This window comes from Lathyrus oleraceus, chromosome 2, assembly GCF_024323335.1.
Source record: "Lathyrus oleraceus cultivar Zhongwan6 chromosome 2, CAAS_Psat_ZW6_1.0, whole genome shotgun sequence".
In the NCBI taxonomy this organism is placed as follows: Eukaryota; Viridiplantae; Streptophyta; class Magnoliopsida; order Fabales; family Fabaceae; genus Lathyrus; species Lathyrus oleraceus.
Genome location: NC_066580.1, coordinates 472341206 through 472361111, shown reverse-complemented (window position 1 = coordinate 472361111; position 19906 = coordinate 472341206). Strand labels below are relative to the sequence as shown.

The window sequence follows — 19906 nt, the reverse complement described above, 5'->3', positions numbered from 1 at the left end:
AAATTAGGGGAATTATACTAACCTCGTTTTGGGCAAACAATGGTTGAAAAACCTTGTGACATATAGAAGAAATCCACATCGTTGTTGTTGTAGGTAGTAGTTTATAATGGATTAAACTTGATGTTAGAATCAATTTTACTGGATTTTATAGTGGGTGCCACTGTATTTGTCAAAAAGGAAAGAATGTGTGGTCCCCTATGTTGGTAGGAGTTACCAGAGGCCTTAGTGATTTTCGGTGGGTTAGGACTTACTCATGATGGTGAGAGACCATGTGGTGTTTTGGCTATGATCAAGCTCACGTGAGGTGAGAAGCTCTGTATTCTCTCGATATTTTATGTATGTTATAAGTTATGAGATTTCCCCCTCTCATTTTAGGAATGAGGTATTTATAGAGACTTATTGAGTCTGAGCCATAGATTCAAATAATGGTTTACCATAGCTTCATGACTTAGGAATATGGTCACGGGAGGACTCAGAGTAACAACTTGAATCTCACCCACGTACTAGATAATGACTAAGAACCACCTTGGTCGAAATTTGAGATTTCTGCTCTTCTTTCTATAAACTGAGCTTTCGTGAAAAACCTCTTTAGAAACCTATCTTCAAACTATTTCCGAGTATGAATGGTACCGTTTGGTAAATATGGCAACCAATCTTTTGCTAAGCCTATTATCGAGAAACCAAACAACCATAATTTCACCTGATCTTCAGTCACATCATTCAGTTTACACATTGATTACGTTTCATAAAATCTAGCCAAATTCTCCCAATGATTTTTGATAGCCTGCCCATCGAGCTGTTTGTCTCTTAAACTTGAAAGCACATAAATTTTGATATCAAAAGTTACAAGGCTAACAGGTTGAAATCCTAAGGATATCTGTCCAACATCAGTCCTTATACAATAATTCCTCATAGTTTGTTTTGGTGGATTCTCCATCCTTTCTACTCCTTCATCTAGTTCCTTTTTATCTAGATGTGTTTCTCTTATTGCTTTCCGAATTACTCACGTTATTCTTTTGATTTCTAAATCTAACGATATCAATGTCGAACTCAAACCTCGCATAAACAACAAACAATACCTCAATAGCACTGCACAAAACCAAACTAAATAAAAGTATAAAATAAAAATAACAATAAACAACAACTAAGAAAAATAAAAATTTAAAATAAAATTAAAACATCAAACAAAATTTTCCTTGTTGAAATTATCAATAATCCCCTACAACAGCGCCAAAAACTTGATGACTTTTTCTTAGCAAGTGTACTTATTACAATCGAAGTAATAAAATAAATTTGTCTTCACATGGAATACACTATTTTTAGCAAGGTTGTAATATTGTGATTTAAAGTAACAACAAGTGGTAGGGTTTGCAGATTGGTTTTTCGGAAAATAATTACACGGAAAAACTTTGACAAAAGTTAAGATAATGAGAAGGCGATTAGATCTTTATTCAAATCCCTTAATTTCCCCCTATTGATGATCGTACATTATTTAAATCGAATTGATTTATAATCTTACAACGAATTAACCATACCACTGTACTCAATTCCTTGATGTATAATTCACTAATTAAGACTACAACTCCCTACTTTCTTAGGCGAATTCAAAGTAAAACTAGGGGATCTACACATGTTAATTCTCTAGCCACAACTTATAATTACCTATTCATAGTTAATTTCTAAGTCGAATAATTGCTTTATATCCGATCAATACATTTATGGTCAGTAATCCTTACTCATCTAATTTCACTTTGCGCGTTCTTCAATATTAAAAAAGCATTAAGAACAAAAGCAATTGAATCACAATTTTAAAATTAAAACGTTCAAATAACATCAAATAACCATATGATCCAATAAAGTACAGTAAAGTTCATCTTCAAAGATCTAATAAAAATAAATCTAGCTACTCATAGTTAAATAATGAAATACCATGAGTTGATATGAAGACTACATGAAAATCAATGAAGAAATTTGTCTTCAATGCCTTCAAAGTCATCCAAAGTCGTGCTTAAAACTTCACTGTTGTCACTCTCTCATAAAAATAAGAACCCTTGCAAAAGTAGCACATTTTTCTATTTAAACAGCCAAAAATGTGTCTGACATGCGCCCAATCCCGACCTGTTTATGCCTTATCGTGATCACGATAATTAAAACTCATAGTGACTAAATATCATCACCGATAACATTTAATGCAATGTGCGCTTCATCCAATTCATGTTTCGATTCCCTCATCTAATTAGCGTTTAACTTCCTTCAGCTGATTGATGTTCGAATTCCCTCATCTGACTTGTGGATTATGTCACTGACACTTGGGTGCATACCCTAGAGCCACCCATATATTAAGGAAACACCTTATGTATGGGGAACTCGTTTCGTGTATGAGGGACTCACCCCGTATGGAAGAAAGCTGCCTCATGCTGGGTGGACTCATTCGTGTAAAAGAAACAATACTAAATCACTTCATCCTTTCCGAGCCCTTGTGCTTAAGGGATTGTATATCGGTATATTTGTGAGAGGGCCTTAAGAGGCAACGTGGAGATCTTCAGTCGCTCGTTTATCAGGTCAGTCTCCTATTTATCAAATGTATCTCCCTTTTACTATATATCTCACCATCATCTGGGATAGGTCACTCAGTGTAGGAATGGATGAGTGACTCGTCCTCATGTTCTAATGACACGAAAGAGATCATTGGGAGGGGGAGGGTAAACCATACCCTTTGAATATCAAGGAATCAACTATCCATTCCCTAAGTGGTTTCTATTTCCAAGGAGGCCTTGGATCTAAACCCAACATGGCTATAAATACCTTAACATCACAGTTGAGAAGGACAATCTAACTCACATTCAAAAATACGCACATATAGAGCTTCTCCCTACATGAGCTAGCTCATAACCTCACAACAAACCTTAAAGCCTCTAACAATCCTTAGTTACCAGGGTTTGTCACGCATTTGTACTTAGCAAGTACAGTAGTAGAATGGGACGAAAGAAAGTCTTCCTTCATTTTTGTGTTGAAAGTCTTGTTGCTTGTAAAGCTTTGTGAATCCTTTAAATTTTCAGATCAACAATGTCATATCTTCAACAATATCTGAATGTTTGCCTTCTTTAAATTTAAGAGCTAGACATTTCTTCTTTTTGTTGCCTTCTTTATCCTTAACTAGACTTTTTAGCTCCATTTTTATGTTCTTGTAATTTTCCAAATAATATAGCCAAATTCATAGAAGACAATTCCTTAGATTAAAAAATTGCAACAACTTAAGGTTACCATCTGCGATTTAGGAATTTAAGGACTTTGTTAACCAAATCCTCATTTATAATTTTTTTACCCAGAGTTCTCATATGATTCACAATGTGAATAAAACATTTTTCCATATCCTCAATGACTTCCCCAGGTTTCATTCGGAAAATCCCGTACTCATGGGTCATTGTGTTCACTCTAGAACTTTTTACCCCAGTTGTACCTTCATGGTTAACTTGAATGTTGTCCCACATTTCTTTAGAAGTTTCATGGTGAGAAACACACAAAAATTCACCAATACTAAGAGCGATAGTGATAATGGTTTTATCTTTCAAACAATGATGCATATTTTCCCCGTCCTCTTTGTTCTAGATTTATCCAAATTTGTTTTCCACAATATCATCAAATATATGTGTGGGAACAAAGGGACTGCTTTTTTTTTTTTTTTACAGTAGTCTAGATATCATAATCCACCCATATATAAAAATTCCCGTATTCTCTTTTCAAAAAGCATACACCTCTAAATTGAAGGATAAATGTCTTTTTAATAAATCATTTAAAATTATTCCTACCTCTTGAGACAATTAGTCTTATAATAGGAGTTAGATTATAATATCATTTATTGAACAAACAAATTCAAACACAATGGAGGAGGGGGGTGAATTATGATATTGTTTTTTCAAATTTTTTTTGTTACAAAAATGATTGATTTTGAAAAGATTAATTTTAAGAAGATGGTAGAAAAAGATAAATGATAAATAATAAAAAAGGTAAGGTAAAAAAGATCACATAAGAGGTTATCCTAGTTCGACCTTAAGCCACACTACATACTCTAGTTCCCAAGAGTTTTCTCTTGAAATTTTTACTAACAAGAACGTAAGCTTTTACACTGGTTCAACCCAACAACCTTACACCAATTTTTTATAGATTTGAATTGCAACGTTCAAGTCTATTACAACAACAGAAGATGACTAAACTCTTGATTACACAAATTCATTATAATAACAGTGAAACACAACTCTCATACAAAACTTTTCACTCTCTCATTACTAAGTCAATTTCTAGTGAATACAACTTCTAACTGAATGATGATGAGTGAGATAAAAGAGGATACAACTCATAAAATTCGTGATTTAGAACCGAGGAAAACACTCAATTATATGAAAAAAGTTTAGCTAAAAAAGCAATAATCCATGAGCTTGAGAGTGTCTAATCGATTATAAATGAAAACCTAATTAATTAGACTAAGTCAAAAAAGGAAACTTTAATCAGATGTGTATTTAATCAATTAACAAGTTTTCTAATCGATTAAGATGCAAACTTTTGACTTAATCAATTAAATGAAGGTTCTAATTAATTAAATAGTGAATTTAGCTTTTCTAATTGATTATAACTACTTATTATTAGTTTAATTACTTATCAGAATTGGTTTTAAGAAAATTTGAGAAAAAGATGACAAGATTTAGTGCGTGCGTGCATCATCTTAGTATTACAAGACTTATTTTTGCTTCATTTTTATTCAACTGATCAAATACAATATAAAAATACAAAGCCCAATATCAGGCAAATTTTCATATCTTTAGTTCCTTTTGATTGATTGATTTGATTCTTTTTAACTCTTCAAAGACGAACTTGAATAATTTGCTTTAAACTTGCTTCTTGAATGATGATATTTGACTCAACTTTTCTTTATTAAGTTGTCATCATCAAAATATTTAGAAGACTTTAACATGTACATCAAATATAATAACATACACCACTAGGTCAGGGATCTTCCGATCCACCATCCTTTGATGCATTAGCTCTGTTGACATCATCAAGGTACACGATTCCTACCACCATTAAAAACATGAAGATAATTCAAGCAACCATTCATAACAACCAAAAATTTAAATCCAAAGTCATTTCATAGGATTCCGAATGATATTATCCGAGCGACTTCCATATTGGATTAAAAAAACATATTGTTATTCAATAATAAGAAATAAAGATGCAATTTACTATAATTTAAGATGATTATGATATTTATGATGTCAAAATACAGTTGAATCGTGTAAGTAAACACAAATTTTGAATAAGAAGGAAATAATTTTTTAAAGGGTTTAAAGAAATATGAAATATGATCTCGATTAAAAGGGTTCATGAAACTGCCACACAATAAAAATGATGCTCTAGATAATATTATTTTGACCCACTTATTTGATTGATGCATTTTAGTGTATATTTGCTCTAGATAATTTAAATTTTTTAAAATTAAAATAATATTAAAAAAAAAAGTAACATTTAATATTCTTATTAAATAACGTAACATTATTTATTTTATGTATTAATGTGATTCAGTTGATTAGAGTAACTATCAAACTATAGTATTAATTATAGTCCTATTCGATTAGAAAAATGAGTCTATACAACTATGTGTAAAAAATACCCTATACCCCTATTTCTAGATAAAATAAAGGGTTTAATGATGATACTCTGATAGTGTAAATTTTCTTTACATTATTATTCAATAGAAATATATCTTTTCGTTAATATTACTCCCTCCGTTCCTTTTTAAGTGTTATTTTTTGACTTTTTACACATACCAAGGAAGCTAATCATTATTGTTATTTTTCAAACAATAATTCCTCTTTTACCTATAATACCCTTAATTATTTATTACATTCACTTTACTTTTTCTCTCTGCAATCATTATCTAGGGGTAATTTTGATAAAATTGTAATTAATACTATCTTAAACTTTGCAAGTGACAATTAAAAAAAACACTTTTTTTTACAAGAAAATGACACTTATAAAGGAACGGAGAGAGTAATATTTTAAAATTTTTAATCTGATTTGACGAGATGCATGGTCATCATTAATTTTGTGAGTATAAAATAAATTTATGCTGCAGTTGATCACCCCTTTTCTCTAAAAATAAATAAATGCCAAAGTCATACTTAACCCCCTCGTCACCTCGTTCATCACTATGCCATAAAATAATCCCACATTCAAAAAAAATATAAATAAAATAATAAAATCAAACTTTGACTAAGAAATTTAAAAAGATAACACCAACCTAATAGTACTATTTAGTTTCGCTGGTACGAACAAGAGTTTCAATTCAGTTTTATCGTCGTCATTGTTTGAGCAGATTGAAAAAAAAAATGGAGACCAGCGCCGCGCTCACTGGAATTCGACTTACTTCCTCGATCTGCCCTTCCCGTCTCTCTTCCCCTTTTCTTTCCCCCGCATTTCCACCCAACCGTTCTCTCTCCCTCAAGGTATTTCCATTTCCTTCCTCTCTACTTCACTCCTCGCATTTTCTCTTCCCTAATTCCTAACCGTTTTTCCCCTTCCCCTTCCCCTTCGCAGCTTCATAAGCAGTTTCCTTCAACTTCCCACAATGTTCTCGAAGCTTCTTCTCTTCTCAGGCCTTCCGCCTCTGTTTCTCCTACCTACAGGTTCGATACTCATTTTCAATTTTTCTGAACTGTTTGTTATAGTTTGATTAATTGATTTTTTCTTTGCCATGTTTTTTTGATTTTGTTGATGGTTTTGGATTGTGTAGTGAGGCGATTGAGTTGGCTGATATAGATTGGGATAATCTTGGATTTGGTATTCAACCTACTGATTATATGTATTTCGCGAAATGTGATCAAGGTGGAACGTTCTCTAAGGGTGAACTTAAGCGTTTTGGGAACATTGAATTGAATCCTTCTGCTGGTGTTTTGAACTATGGGCAGGTTATATTATTCATATTGAGTTCACGTTTTTGAATATTTGACTTGATGTAGTTGCTTTTGACTTTAATCCAGCTGTTGTTAAATATCGGTGTCGCAGTCATGTTAAGAATGTCACGATTTCTGATGTTATGGATGTTGCTTTACTGATTGATTTCGTCTCGGTGTGAATTAATCATGATGTTGTTCAAATCTTATTAAAACTGTTTGTATTAACTGAAATTGAAAATTGTTTTTCTTTCATTATTATAAGATGTTGGAAGATAAAGTTATGTAATTTATGTTTAGATATGCATTAAATGAGATTTTCTGTCTATTATTATGAACAACATTATGTCACGGCCGTAATGGCATAATTTCGCTGCTGCAACTGTGTTTTGTCGCAGCTGTAAATCTGTAATAGCCTTTTGGTGTGATTTTATTTTGACTATTTTGTATCGGAGAAAAACGGTACTGGCTGCTACCGATACCGTTTTGTTGTAGTTTAAATTGCAGTAACGGACCTTTATTTAAACCTTGCAAATTGTTATTGTTCCGCAGTGCGCTATTTAGTACTCCCTCTGGTTCTTAATATAAGAAAAAAATTACTTTTTAGATTCATCTGGTCGAGATACTTTGATTCTTCAATGAATCTAAAAAAATAATTTTTTTCTTATATTAAGGGTGAAACAGTGGCTTTGTAGCACTGCTGCTTAGCCGAATTAGAACAAAATGCTATTTATGCTATTTTCTATGATCCACAATTGAGAACACTGCCTTAACTTAATAATTGGGTTTTGAATGTCGGCTGTTACATTTTGAAGAACTCTAACTTGTTTAATTAGAATTGAAATCTAATTTTTGTCCTTTACGTTTGGATTGAATTTTCGGTCCGTTTCTTTGATAAAGAATGTGTTTCTCTGGTTCACAATTATTGCAGGGGTTATTTGAAGGTTTGAAAGCCTACCGCAAAGAAGATGGGAATATACTCCTCTTTCGTCCGGAAGAAAATGCTTTACGGATGAAGATGGGTGCCGAGCGGATGTGCATGCCATCACCTAGTGTAGAACAGTTTGTAGAAGCTGTGAAAGATACTGTTTTAGCAAACAGACGCTGGGTACTATAAAACCTATAATTGCTATAAAATATTAGAGTTTCTGATATACATAAGCTTGATTAAGAGAATTTTGGTTTCAGATACCACCTCAGGGTAAAGGTTCCTTGTATATTAGACCTTTGCTAATGGGAAGTGGAGCTGTACTTGGGCTTGCACCTGCTCCAGAGTACACCTTTTTAATATATGTTTCACCTGTTGGGAACTACTTCAAGGTAATATCTGCATTGAAATATGAAATCTTCATTATGCAAGTTTATATAAATCTATCACTATTTTCTTTCATTTGTAAATAACGAGCTTTGAAAGGTTTACTTGAAAATAGCCTTAAGATTTTCAAACTTGATTGTCTATTTAAAACCTGTCAATAGCAGTGTTATCAAATAGAGGCGCCATGGTTGCTATGGCGGATATACATTGCAGTTTTTAGGCTTGCCGCAATGGTAAGTATCGGCCGATATTGTGAGTTTTTCCGCCATAGTCTGCTATAACGGCACCGCAAAGTGGCCGGTATGGCGGGATTTTGGCTCTCCGCCATCCGCCATCAACAACACTGACTCAATAGTCTGTAAACTCAATCTTAAGCTCACAAACATTTACCTCATGCAAATATGATATTTATGAAACATAATTTTATCTAAACATACTTTAGTACAATATCCAGCAGTGTTTTTACTAGTTTTAGAACTAAAAACTTTATTGCTTCACGAAAACTAATGATTTTTAAAAGTTCTGTAATACAGATAAACTGATATAAGCTAAAAGCAACCCATGAATTAAAGCAAGTGTAACAATTCACAAATCAAACATAACTGAATCACAAATTTAAAATTTAAATTGAGGCAAATTGAAATAAGCTAAAGGCAACACATGAACCAAGGCAAGTGTAACAATTCACAAGCTGAACACAACTGAATCACAAATTTGAAATTGGAAAACAGAGCACAATGGGTGACTTTCACATATAAAACACAATGGGTTGTTGGTGCAAACATGCAAACACTTGGTTCAAATTGAAATTTTGCAACAGATCAAAAGTGGAATTTTGGGTTGGGGTAGAGTAAACAGAATGCTGGGTCCAAAATAGATGTGGAGTTCAATGCTTGGTTGAATATTTGATTGAAGCTGGGTTCACGATGGTGTTTGAAACAGTGTTCATGACAGAAATCACAGGAATTGTGCTCTTTCTCATACTTGGACACTGGATTTGCAGAGAATTTTATACTAAGTGCATTTTATGGTTTCATAAGAACACAATAGTTTTGTTATGTCATGTTGGATAACGTTATTGTAGATTTTATATCTCCTTTTAGATTTGTCAACTTGCAGCTAGGCTTATGATTTTGTATGTTTGACTATGCTCGAGTCCACTCCTATGAAGAAATGAGTTTGTATGTGTGTTAACCCAATTACCTTACCTAGAATCATAAATTTGTACAGTTCCTGTGTTCATTCGCAAGTTTCACATCGATGAATAGCTTAGAGCTAGGGATTTTCTGGATATTATGAGGACTGGGATGCATCATCGTCAGTGATACCATGCTAGTGATGTGAACTTTCATATTGATTCAATGAGCATCATAATCAACTAAATGAAAAAATTGCACAACATACACACATATACCTATGAAGTATGGACTATGACTAACAACTGCCGTAATTCCTCTAACCAAATGTAGCAGAGTTAAAGCTGACTTTAGCCGGATTAATAATGTTAACTACCTATTCTCTTGTGATAAATGTTAACAAAAATTTAGTGTTTATGCCTTTTTTGCTGTGAGTTGCGACTGAATGGGTTGAACTTTCAGTTTGAAAATATGAGGGAAACCCTGTTGAAGCATTAGGGGTTTATGTTCCAAAGTTTTTCCTCTTGGTAGACTTTATTAGCTACATATAAATGAAGTGTACTCATTACATAACCTATTATTGACTTTTAGTTACACCTTAGAATTATCAGTCTGATGCTGTCATAATAATTGTTCTTATGAACATAACCAATCAAGCTCATCTCTCTCTAATTCTTTTTTAAGGTTGCAATTTATCTTTTCAAAAGTTTGTGGCTTATCAATTTAACCGCAGGAAGGTTTGTCTCCAATCAATCTGATTGTGGAGAATGATCTACATCGTGCAACTCCTGGTGGCACTGGAGGTGTGAAGACCATTGGAAACTATGCTGCGGTAAGCCAGATTGCATCCTCTTATCTTTTTCAGTTTGTTTGTCCTCAGACATGTGGTTGTAGATGTTCTCCCTGGTTGCCTTGAATTTAAATAATATTCCATCCAGTCTTTTTTATTTTTATAAGAAATAATTGGGTGTATTCTGGTGGTCCATACTAATAAGAAACATGACCTATTTTCAACTTTATTAATTTCAAACTTCCCTTTATACCCTTATTTATTGTCATTTCTAATGCACATGGGTTTATTCAACCATTAATGAACTTAATAATATGGGTAATTTTAGAATGAATTTAAATTTACCATACTATTAACTAAAATCAAGTGATTTAAAGGCATTTCATTTGACTTGTTGAATTGATAATTTGTTTCTTGTAAAGAGGACTTGTGGTAGTAGCAATTTCAGTTTGAAGATTTCCTATTTTTTATTTATTTCAATTAGCAGTATGTTTTCAACTAAATACCAGCAAAATTGCTTTCTTGTACTCGACTAAATGAGCACATGGATGAAAGTTGAGAATTTTCTTGTGCCACATTAATTTATCTTCCTCTTTTTTACAATTATTATATTTTTTATTGACAGAACTGACCATTATGACATATTTCAAAGGTGGCTCAAGTTTCTCTTTGGTTTTTTAATTATCATTTCATGACACTGGCATACCTAAGATTTTTTAAGATCCTGATTTTCTCTCACTCTGCACATGTGTGATTCTTCTTCTTAGGTTCTTAAGGCACAGTCTGCAGCCAAAGCTAAAGGCTACTCTGATGTTTTGTACCTTGACTGTGTGCACAAAAGATACTTGGAGGAGGTTTCTTCCTGCAATATATTTGTTGTTAAGGTATTAGATTTAATGAACTAGTTTATATTTTACAACTGTGATTATATTTTTGGTCATTGTCAATATGCTTGGTTCTTACTCTATATTTACAGTTTTGCACATATGGTTTTATTTTCCACCTTCTCATTTCTCTCGGAATACAAACAAAAATTTACCTGGACTTAGAATACAACTGCTGGAATAGTAAAATCATTATCTTGTAGTAATCAGACTCTTCATGCAAGTTAGTGTCCCAGCTATTTTTTCTATCATTTTCCAGAATTAGCTCCATCACCTATTTTTTTGGTATTCGTTTAGCTACACTTGCAAAATCAGTACGGCATCCTCTTGGCTCATAATGCTCCCTTATACGGTTATAGGAATTCGTACATGGACTTCTCTCTGTGGTCCTTACAAATAAATTATTTTTTTCTCTCTTTTTCCGATTTCTATAAATTCTTCTTTCTGTTGCCAATATTAGGTTGTTCCGTTTAAACAAAAACTCTCCCTGATTAAGACAAGTTCATAAATTTTTTGGTACTCTTTTAGCTACACTTGCAAAATCAGTACGGCATCCTCTTGGCTCATAATGCTCCCTTATACGGGTATAGGAATTCGTACATGGACTTCTCTCTGGTCCTTACAAATAAATTATTTTTTCTCTCTTTCTTTTTCCGATTTCTATAAATTCTTCTTTCTGTTGCCAATATTAGGTTGTTCCGTTTAAACAAAAACTCTCCCTGATTAAGACAAGTTCATAAATTTTTTGGTACTCTTTTAGCTACACTAGCAAAATCAGTACGGCATCCTCTTGGCACATAATGCTCCCTTATACAGTTATACCAATTTGTACATACACTTCTCTCTGTGGTTTTTACAAATAAATTATTTTTTCTCTTTTTCCGATTTCTATAAATACTTCTTTCTGTTGGCAATATTAGGTTGTTCCATTTAAACAAAAACTCTCCCTGATTAAGACAAGTTCATAAATTTTTTGTTTCTCTTTTAGCTACACTTGCCAAATAAGTACAACATCCTCTTGGCCCATAATGCTCCCTTATACGGTTATACCAATTTGTGCATACACTTCTCTCTGTGGTCCTTACAAATAAATTATTTTTCTCTCTCTTTCCTTTTCGGATTTCTATAAACTCTTCTTTCTGTTGGCAATATTAGGTTGTTCCATTTAAACAAAACTCTCCCTGATTATGACAAGTTCATAAATTTTGTTAAAGCCTATCCGGACAAGAAAATAGCAGCCTAACTAGATATGATAAAAATGGCATTCTTGCATAAGAATATATATGACAGCACCAGAAATAATTATATAGCAGCTTTGTACAAAAGTTGAAAACAGACTTGAGTATATTACTTGCAATGTATTTTCTGAAATTAGCTCTTGTTATATTAATGATTGGAAATAAATAGATAGCGCATATATTGAGAAAAACCGAAGTCGGACATTGAAAATAGTTAAAGTCTGAAAAGAGTTTAATGTCTGGCTCTTTCACACTAATCTGAATAGGTTTGTTAATCTGGCATCATTTGTATAGATTATGATGAAGTTTCTAAATCTTGTATTCTCACATGTTTTATGGTCTAGCTTCATTTGTTACTATTGTTTTGAAATACTATTCCATTAGAATTTACTTGCATTGTCATGTCCTGATTTCCATATTCTTTCAGGGTAACATTATTTCAACTCCATCTATCAAAGGGACTATCCTGCCTGGCATTACTCGAAAGAGTATAATTGACGTTGCTCAAAGCCAAGGATTCCAGGTACTAGATTTTTAGTCAACGATGAATATTGTCTTGTCTCTGATATCTAACTTTTTCCATAAAAAAAAGTTTTTCAAATTAAATTTGTAAAAAAGAAGTGAACAAGTGTGGTTGGAAAATCTAGACAATATTTGCATCTTAGGAAGCAACGAGGAATCTTTTTAATAAAAGGAAATTTACAAAGAAGAATCTCATCAGCAAGGATTTTAATTTGTTTGACATGATCTCTGATAGGACCCAAATAGACAGGGGAGTGCTGAGCTGGAAAGTTAGAGAGAGTGAAAATGCACGTTACAAGGGTGAGAGGAAAATGCACGTTACAAGGGCGAGAGGAAAATAGAAGGTGTATAGTTTTTGGCTTCGAGCTTAGGTAGAAGGAATTCCAAAATTTCCGAGGAGCATTTGTTCTGAGTTATAGGAGAGATCCGTTTGTGATTTTTGGAATTTCCACCTTAATTGCGGTCTGCCTCTTACCGCCTTAATTGCGGAGAGGAAAATAGAAGGTGTATAGTTTTTGGCTTCGAGATTAGGTAGAAGGAATTCCAAAATTTCCGAGGAGCATTTGTTCTGAGTTATAGGAGAGATCCGTTTGTGATTTTTGGAATTTCCACCTTAATTGCGGTCCGCCTCTTACTGCCTTAATTGCGGCACTTTGGCTTGCCTTCATTGCAGTCCCCAACAACTTAATTGGATTGGGTATTGATAAAAGCAATTTAGCATACAAGAGAAAATTAAACAGTACATAGAATAATTTGAAAAAGAAATAAAATATTATTAAGTACTAGAGTTCAAATGGGATCTAGTAGTACATGAATTGCAGAAAAAGAGAAATAGAAAGCTGAAAAAGAGGCACTTCGAGAGGCCTATCTCTCCTAGGGATTTTCTCCACTCAAAACATGCATAAGCAGAATGCCTTGAAGCTGCCACTGCTGAAAATGAATTGGAGATTCATAACCTTGATGATGAGTTTGATGGAGAAGAAGATGATTCTTGCCTTGATGATCAGAATGCCTTGAAAGATTTGTTAAATGATATATTTTAGATGATATTTGAGTTATGAATATTATGATTGAGGAAGTTATGTTTTTTTTAATTGAATATTTGCTATTATGATTAAGTTAATGAGAATTTTATGTTACGATCCGAGTTAAGATCCTACGATTTACGCTTTCTTTAATTTTGTCTATTTGTTAGGATCTTACGATCCGAGTTACGATCCTAAGATTTACGCTTTTTCCATACCCTAACGATCTTTGTCGAGATCCTGATTTTGACAACCATGATTGCAGTCCCCAACACCTTAATTGTGTTGGATATATGAAGGGGTGAATTTAGTCCCACACTATGAAGCTCCGACACGCCATTCATACGGCGTGTCACCGTGTCAGACATGTGTCGGACACCGACACGCGTACGACACACGTATCAGACACGTTTTTGAAGTGTCCAACGAAAAAAGAAAATTTAATTGCTGCGGACATGGATACGACACCTTATTTCAAATAAAGGACACAACTCAAAAAATTTAAAAATTCAAAAAATAAATAGGATTTTAGCTTTCATATTCCACTTCTTTACTATAAAAACAACCCAATTAGGATTCCTTATTTTTTTATATTTCACTGCTTTTGTCTCCACAAAATTCTTTTATCTTCTCCGATTATTTTCATCTTTGCACACCATTGCTTCGGTTTTCACAAGGTATATATGAATATCAATTATCATGTTTGAAATTTGTTTGAAAGTGTTGAAAGAATTTTTGATTGTTTTATCTTAAATAAACATATATTTTGCTTCTCATTTTAAACTCTTTACAAATTTTGCCCATAAATTGTATTATTATATTAATATATAAAAAATATATAGCCGTGTCAGTGTCCTATGATTTTTACATTAACGAGGTCCTTGTGTCCGTGTCGTGTCCCGTGTCCGTGTTCGAATCCGGACTTCATAGGTCCCACATTACTATATGGCCTGTGTTGTGTTTAAAAGTGGGGGCAATTCTCACCCTACAAGCCGGTTTTGTAGGGATGAGTTAGGCTCAACCTAAATTCTAAATTCTAAGAGTGATACATATTCAGATCAATAGTACATTTTCTTCTCTTTTATTTGGGTTCCAGTCAATTGGGGCGACCTCTCAGGTCCAGAGAGGGAAATCTGTCAAACCAGGGGTAGATGAGATGTGGGCTAAGAAGGTAGATTTTCTGGATTTGATGGAGAAAATACAAAAACATAACAAGAATCAAGGAAAATGGCAGCGATGGAAATAAGAGTCGAGACCATGCTAGATGAGAAGTCGACTATTGTTCTGCAGTAACTCGTTCTTGGTCCTTGAGGATCCCGTTCATCCTTGTGCATCGCCGGAGTTGACAGATCAGAAAGTGCACGCAGAACTCACTAGGATCTCAATCGTAGGAGAAACAGCCAAGCAAGAACTGCCAGTGAAGCCTCCGAAGGATTATTCCCATGATTTGGCTCCACCCTCGCTGGCGCCACCATACTTTGATCTGCACGCGGCAGCAACCCAAATTGCAGGAAGTCTGACCCTGCTTCCAACACCACCTGTGACTCCTCCTGAGCCTGAACCATGATACGTCGGCCCATCTATGTCATCCTCTGGGTCTTGGTTGGCAAAAGCATTATGGACGAGTGCAATTGGAGAATCAGTTCTCACACAGGTTTTGACCAGTCCACCACCACGCCTGGAATTGCCTAAACTGACAAAATCACGCGTACTCTTCCATATTCCGATTCATCAACTTTTGAACCCGTGACAACCAGAGTTCTTGCTGGCCAGACTTTCAAGAATGTGAGCAACCGAGTCACCTGAGTTATCACAAGTTGTGCCGCCAGAGCCACCACAACTCAAGCCACCAGACGCCAGCCCCCCTACAAAGATGATTGAGTCCATCTATGACTACAAAAAACTGGATTTCCTGCACATGCGAGAGAGTTTCAGGTTAGTACAGTTGTTGTTGGAAAGAATCTAGGAAAAATAGGAGCAAAATGGGTATTTTCTATGTTGTTTCTATGACTACAAGAAAATTGGATTTCCTGCACATGCGAGAGAGTTTCAGGTTAGTACAGTTGTTGTTGGAAAGAATCTAGGAAAAATAGGAGCAAAATGGGTATTTTCTATGTTGTTTCTAAGTTCATACCTAATGGGCCAGGCCCAAACTCATCTTGGTTATGTAGTCAATGAAGGAGAGTTAGAGGAGTTGTTACAAAAACAGAGAAGGGGAGAGTAGTCACATGATGAAACATTTCAATATCTATTAAAATAGTGAATTCAAGAGTTTGGGCGAGAAATTGCTTGGTTATGTAGTCAATGAAGGAGAGGTAGAGGAGTTATTACGAAAACAGAGAAGGGGAGAGTAGTCACATAATGAAACATTTCAATATTAAAATAGTGAATTCAAGAGTTTGGGCGAACTTGATCAATTACCTTTGAGTATGGGTTTCATGTTGGAGGTACAGAGTGAAAGCCCGTTGATTCAGCAATTTGGAACTCATTGATGTGTGGAGGTTTTTCAATACTTAAAGAAAATTAGGTTTAATTTTGGTTTCTCTGTTAAACCCACTAGGTTTGCATTCGTGTATTAAGAACACTGCAACAGCCCCAAGAACAAATATTTTAACATCAGTTATTTCTTATTTCTGTGGCTTCTTTCTGACCTTTGAGGGGGAATTTAATTGCCTTTCAATTGAATGGGGTTTTGGAATGGGATTTATGCAGTTGCCTTTAGGCCTGGACAACTGAAATAGAGTGTTTTGCAATGAAGGATATAGTCAAGGGTGTTGTCAGGCTGTTGAGAATTGCTTAAGAGTCAGTATTTGATATATTGTATATGTGATATATTGGATTATTAAATGAATCTTTGGTAACTGCCTTGGTTGAGGTGCTTATGGCATGTTTCTTGGGCTCGTGGGCTTCTTGTTCAATTCATAACAAAATCAGATGACCTTGTATTTTGGAAGGCAATGGTAGGGATGTTTGGAAGGAATGGAGACTAAGAGTTTGTTTTTGAAACGATGTCCTTGTATTCCTCGGTTTTGACCAAACAATGGGATCCAGGGAAATCCAACACTCCTATGGTAATTATTTATTATGAATACTGCTGGAGAAATTTCCCCACTCTATGCAGTCAGCTTAATTTTGTATATAGAGAGGAAAGATTTAGGGAATACGAACTGATGTTAGATACCACAAGCTAGACACTAATACAAGACGCTTGCAAGTCAACACATTGAGATTACTTTATGATGAGGACATAGGAAGTATAGCTAAGGAAGGAAGCATGGATGACATTCAAGGTCTTGGAAATCCAATGACAAGCGAAAGGTCTAAGAAGGCGAAAGAGACTTTAGAAAACTTGATAGCCACATTACTTGAAACAAGTCATGGTCTTGAAGAATTGAAGCCCAAGTTAGTAAATTGTTTAATCCAAATTGAAGAAATTAAAGAGTGATGTTTGCATCTATCTGTAATCAAAATTTTATTGTTAGTTTTAGTTATATAGTAGTGGAAAATCAGATTTTGAAAATCTTCTTACTGTTTCTATTGGTTTTAGGTCTAAGTAAGCGATAGGTTTTGAAAATCAGATTTTCACAAATTAAGGAGTGATGTTTTCATTTTTGTATTCATACTACAATACACTTTGCTTCTTGTTTCTATTGGTTTTAGGCCTAAGTAAGCAAAACATCATCTAATGTGTGCAGGTTGAGGAACGACTAGTGTCGGTGGACGAATTGGTGGATGCCGATGAGGTCTTCTGCACAGGAACAGCTGTGGTTGTATCACCTGTTGGCAGTGTTACTTATCTTGGCAAGAAGTACGTCATAGTAATTACAGAAGACAATTTGTATTTGGTGCATTAACAAATGACTCCATTAATTTGTTATACAGTTATTGAGTTGATGAGACATTTTTTTTCACTATTTTTGCAGGGTATCTTATGGAGATGGCATTGGAAAGGTTTCACAGCAACTTTATAGTGTCCTTACCAGACTACAGATGGGTCTTGCGGAGGATACCTTGAATTGGACTGTTGAGCTGAGATAAGAACACTAAGAATAGCCTTAACTTCATCTTTTGCTGAAGTCTTTTTCTTAAATTTTGAGGTTATGTAGATATACTATGGTGTTTGTATTGCTATTTATTTAATAAACTATAGCAAGTAGCACATAAAAAAGATAATTCTGCATGTTAATTTTCTTGCCAACTGGGATAGTCATTATCAGTGGAATTAGTTAACCTTGTTTGGTTGAAAAATAGACATTCTAGTAGCGGTAATTGAGTAGCCTTGAGATTTGATGAGATTATATGAAATTTAAAATTTGATGTTCTTGGGGTTGATTATTCAAATTACAACTTGCAATCTACTTTTAATGGATAAAAAAGTCAGACTTTTGAAAATGTATTGTTAATGATCACATTGTCGTAGTGGTAGCTAACATTTGGTGGTCTTTTTTTTTGGAAGCAGGATGCTTTGTTTCTAGTTTTTATGACTAGCTGACTAGCTCTTTGTTCCATGAATGAATGGCACTTACGGTAAGGTTCTCATTATTCAGACAATGTCTTTTTTTGCGATGTTAGTTCCTTATAAATTTTGGGAACTTTGCCAACTATCATTTGGCAAACTCTACAATTTTGAGTAGTTATATTCCTATCCAAATAGAGTAAAACATACATGGAGTTTGGGTCTAGGTTTTAAGGTTGTTACATGTAATCTTTTTTATAGAAATAAATAAATATAATAATTTTACAAACTTGTCTTTAATTATATTAGTTATAAATGTATAGTAAGATTTAGGCTAAATTACAATTCTTGCCCCGCAATTATTTGAATCACGAAATTAGTTTCCCTATTTTAAATTCAAACAATTTTAGTTTCACTCATGTTTATGTTTTTTCATAAAATATCGATAAGATTTTTCGTTTTTTAACTTAAATTTTTATTTAAAAAGTTCAATAAAAGTTTATATACATTGATTTGTCATGCTTTACAAGTTACTTGTCATTTAAAAAATAAAAACACCATTAATTTTAAATCCAATAGTATGAGAGGGGGATTAAAATTGTTTAAATTTAAAATAGAGGAATTAAAAAATTTTAAATTTTAAATAGAGGGACTAATTTTTTGAACTAGATAAAATGGAATTGGATCCTCTCATGTTTTATATATTCTATCATCTCTCCTATTTCTAATCTAACGAACGAGAAATTATAAGGAATAATTAATTAAAAAAAATGCATTTATGAAGAGAGAATATCAATTCTATTGGAATTTCTAATATTTTTAGAATTTCATCACAAAGAATACCGTCATTAATTCAATTTAAATTAAAATGATGTCTATAATTAAAATTAAATAAAAGATTATAATGATAGAATCATAATCTCATTTCTTTAAATAAGAATTACTATTAAAAACAATTTAACAAATTTATCAAATCTAAATCATTTCTTCCTAAATATATCCTCTCACTAAAATACTAACAAATACTAATATCTCCAATTTTAAAAAAATATAAATTAATTTCAAAATAAGTTAATCAATATATTTAATCACAAATCATAAATCAAAATTTAAAATTTGTAACATAACAAAACAATGTGAATTATTTGCATACAAGGAAGAACATGTATAAAAAATATTCACTACATCCGCACAACCCTTGGATGAAAATATTAGCAGATCACTATTGAAAATATGTCTTCTTTACTTCTTTATGGATGATTTAATTTTGTAATATCTCTTTGAGTATTTTCCTATAATTAAAAGAACATACGTTAATAATTAAAAAATAACCTGAATAAATAATAGAATTTATATAATTTTTTAAATTTACCATCAATAATTGAGTAAAACTATTGACACCGAATTGAGTTAAAGTGTTATTATTTTTCTGCACAAAACATAAAATCACTCAATCACTAAATATTTTTTGGTACGTTCACATACTCAATATGATATTAGCTTACGATGGATGGTATGTTGTATGAATTATTGAGCCAAATAGATGCACTTGTATTGGACATCTCATATTGAACTTGTGTTTGTGAATCACGT

The 19906-nt window shown here is 33.3% G+C and overlaps 1 protein-coding gene across 1 annotated transcript; it reads left to right on the top strand.

Moving 5' to 3' along the window:
* The first annotated feature begins 6207 nt into the window (after nucleotides 1-6207).
* On the top strand, nucleotides 6208-18180 carry LOC127120511 (branched-chain amino acid aminotransferase 2, chloroplastic). The gene is made up of 10 exons (XM_051050961.1): nucleotides 6208-6500; nucleotides 6592-6680; nucleotides 6788-6962; nucleotides 7879-8055; nucleotides 8136-8267; nucleotides 10132-10230; nucleotides 10956-11072; nucleotides 12738-12833; nucleotides 17553-17665; nucleotides 17781-18180. Exons 1-10 carry the CDS (start codon nucleotides 6384-6386, stop codon nucleotides 17893-17895), a joined length of 1230 nt encoding a protein of 409 aa, XP_050906918.1. The 5' UTR covers nucleotides 6208-6383; the 3' UTR covers nucleotides 17896-18180.
* The last annotated feature ends 1726 nt before the right edge of the window (nucleotides 18181-19906 follow it).

Bases quoted from the DNA above. Each gene is read 5' to 3' on its own strand.
- LOC127120511 (XM_051050961.1), top strand. From the start codon at position 6,384: ATGGAGACCAGCGCCGCGCTCACTGGAATTCGACTTACTTCCTCGATC. The intron at 6,963-7,878 runs GTTATATTATTC...CAATTATTGCAG, and splicing joins GTGTTTTGAACTATGGGCAG to GGGTTATTTGAAGGTTTGAA. The intron at 11,073-12,737 runs GTATTAGATTTA...ATATTCTTTCAG, and splicing joins GCAATATATTTGTTGTTAAG to GGTAACATTATTTCAACTCC.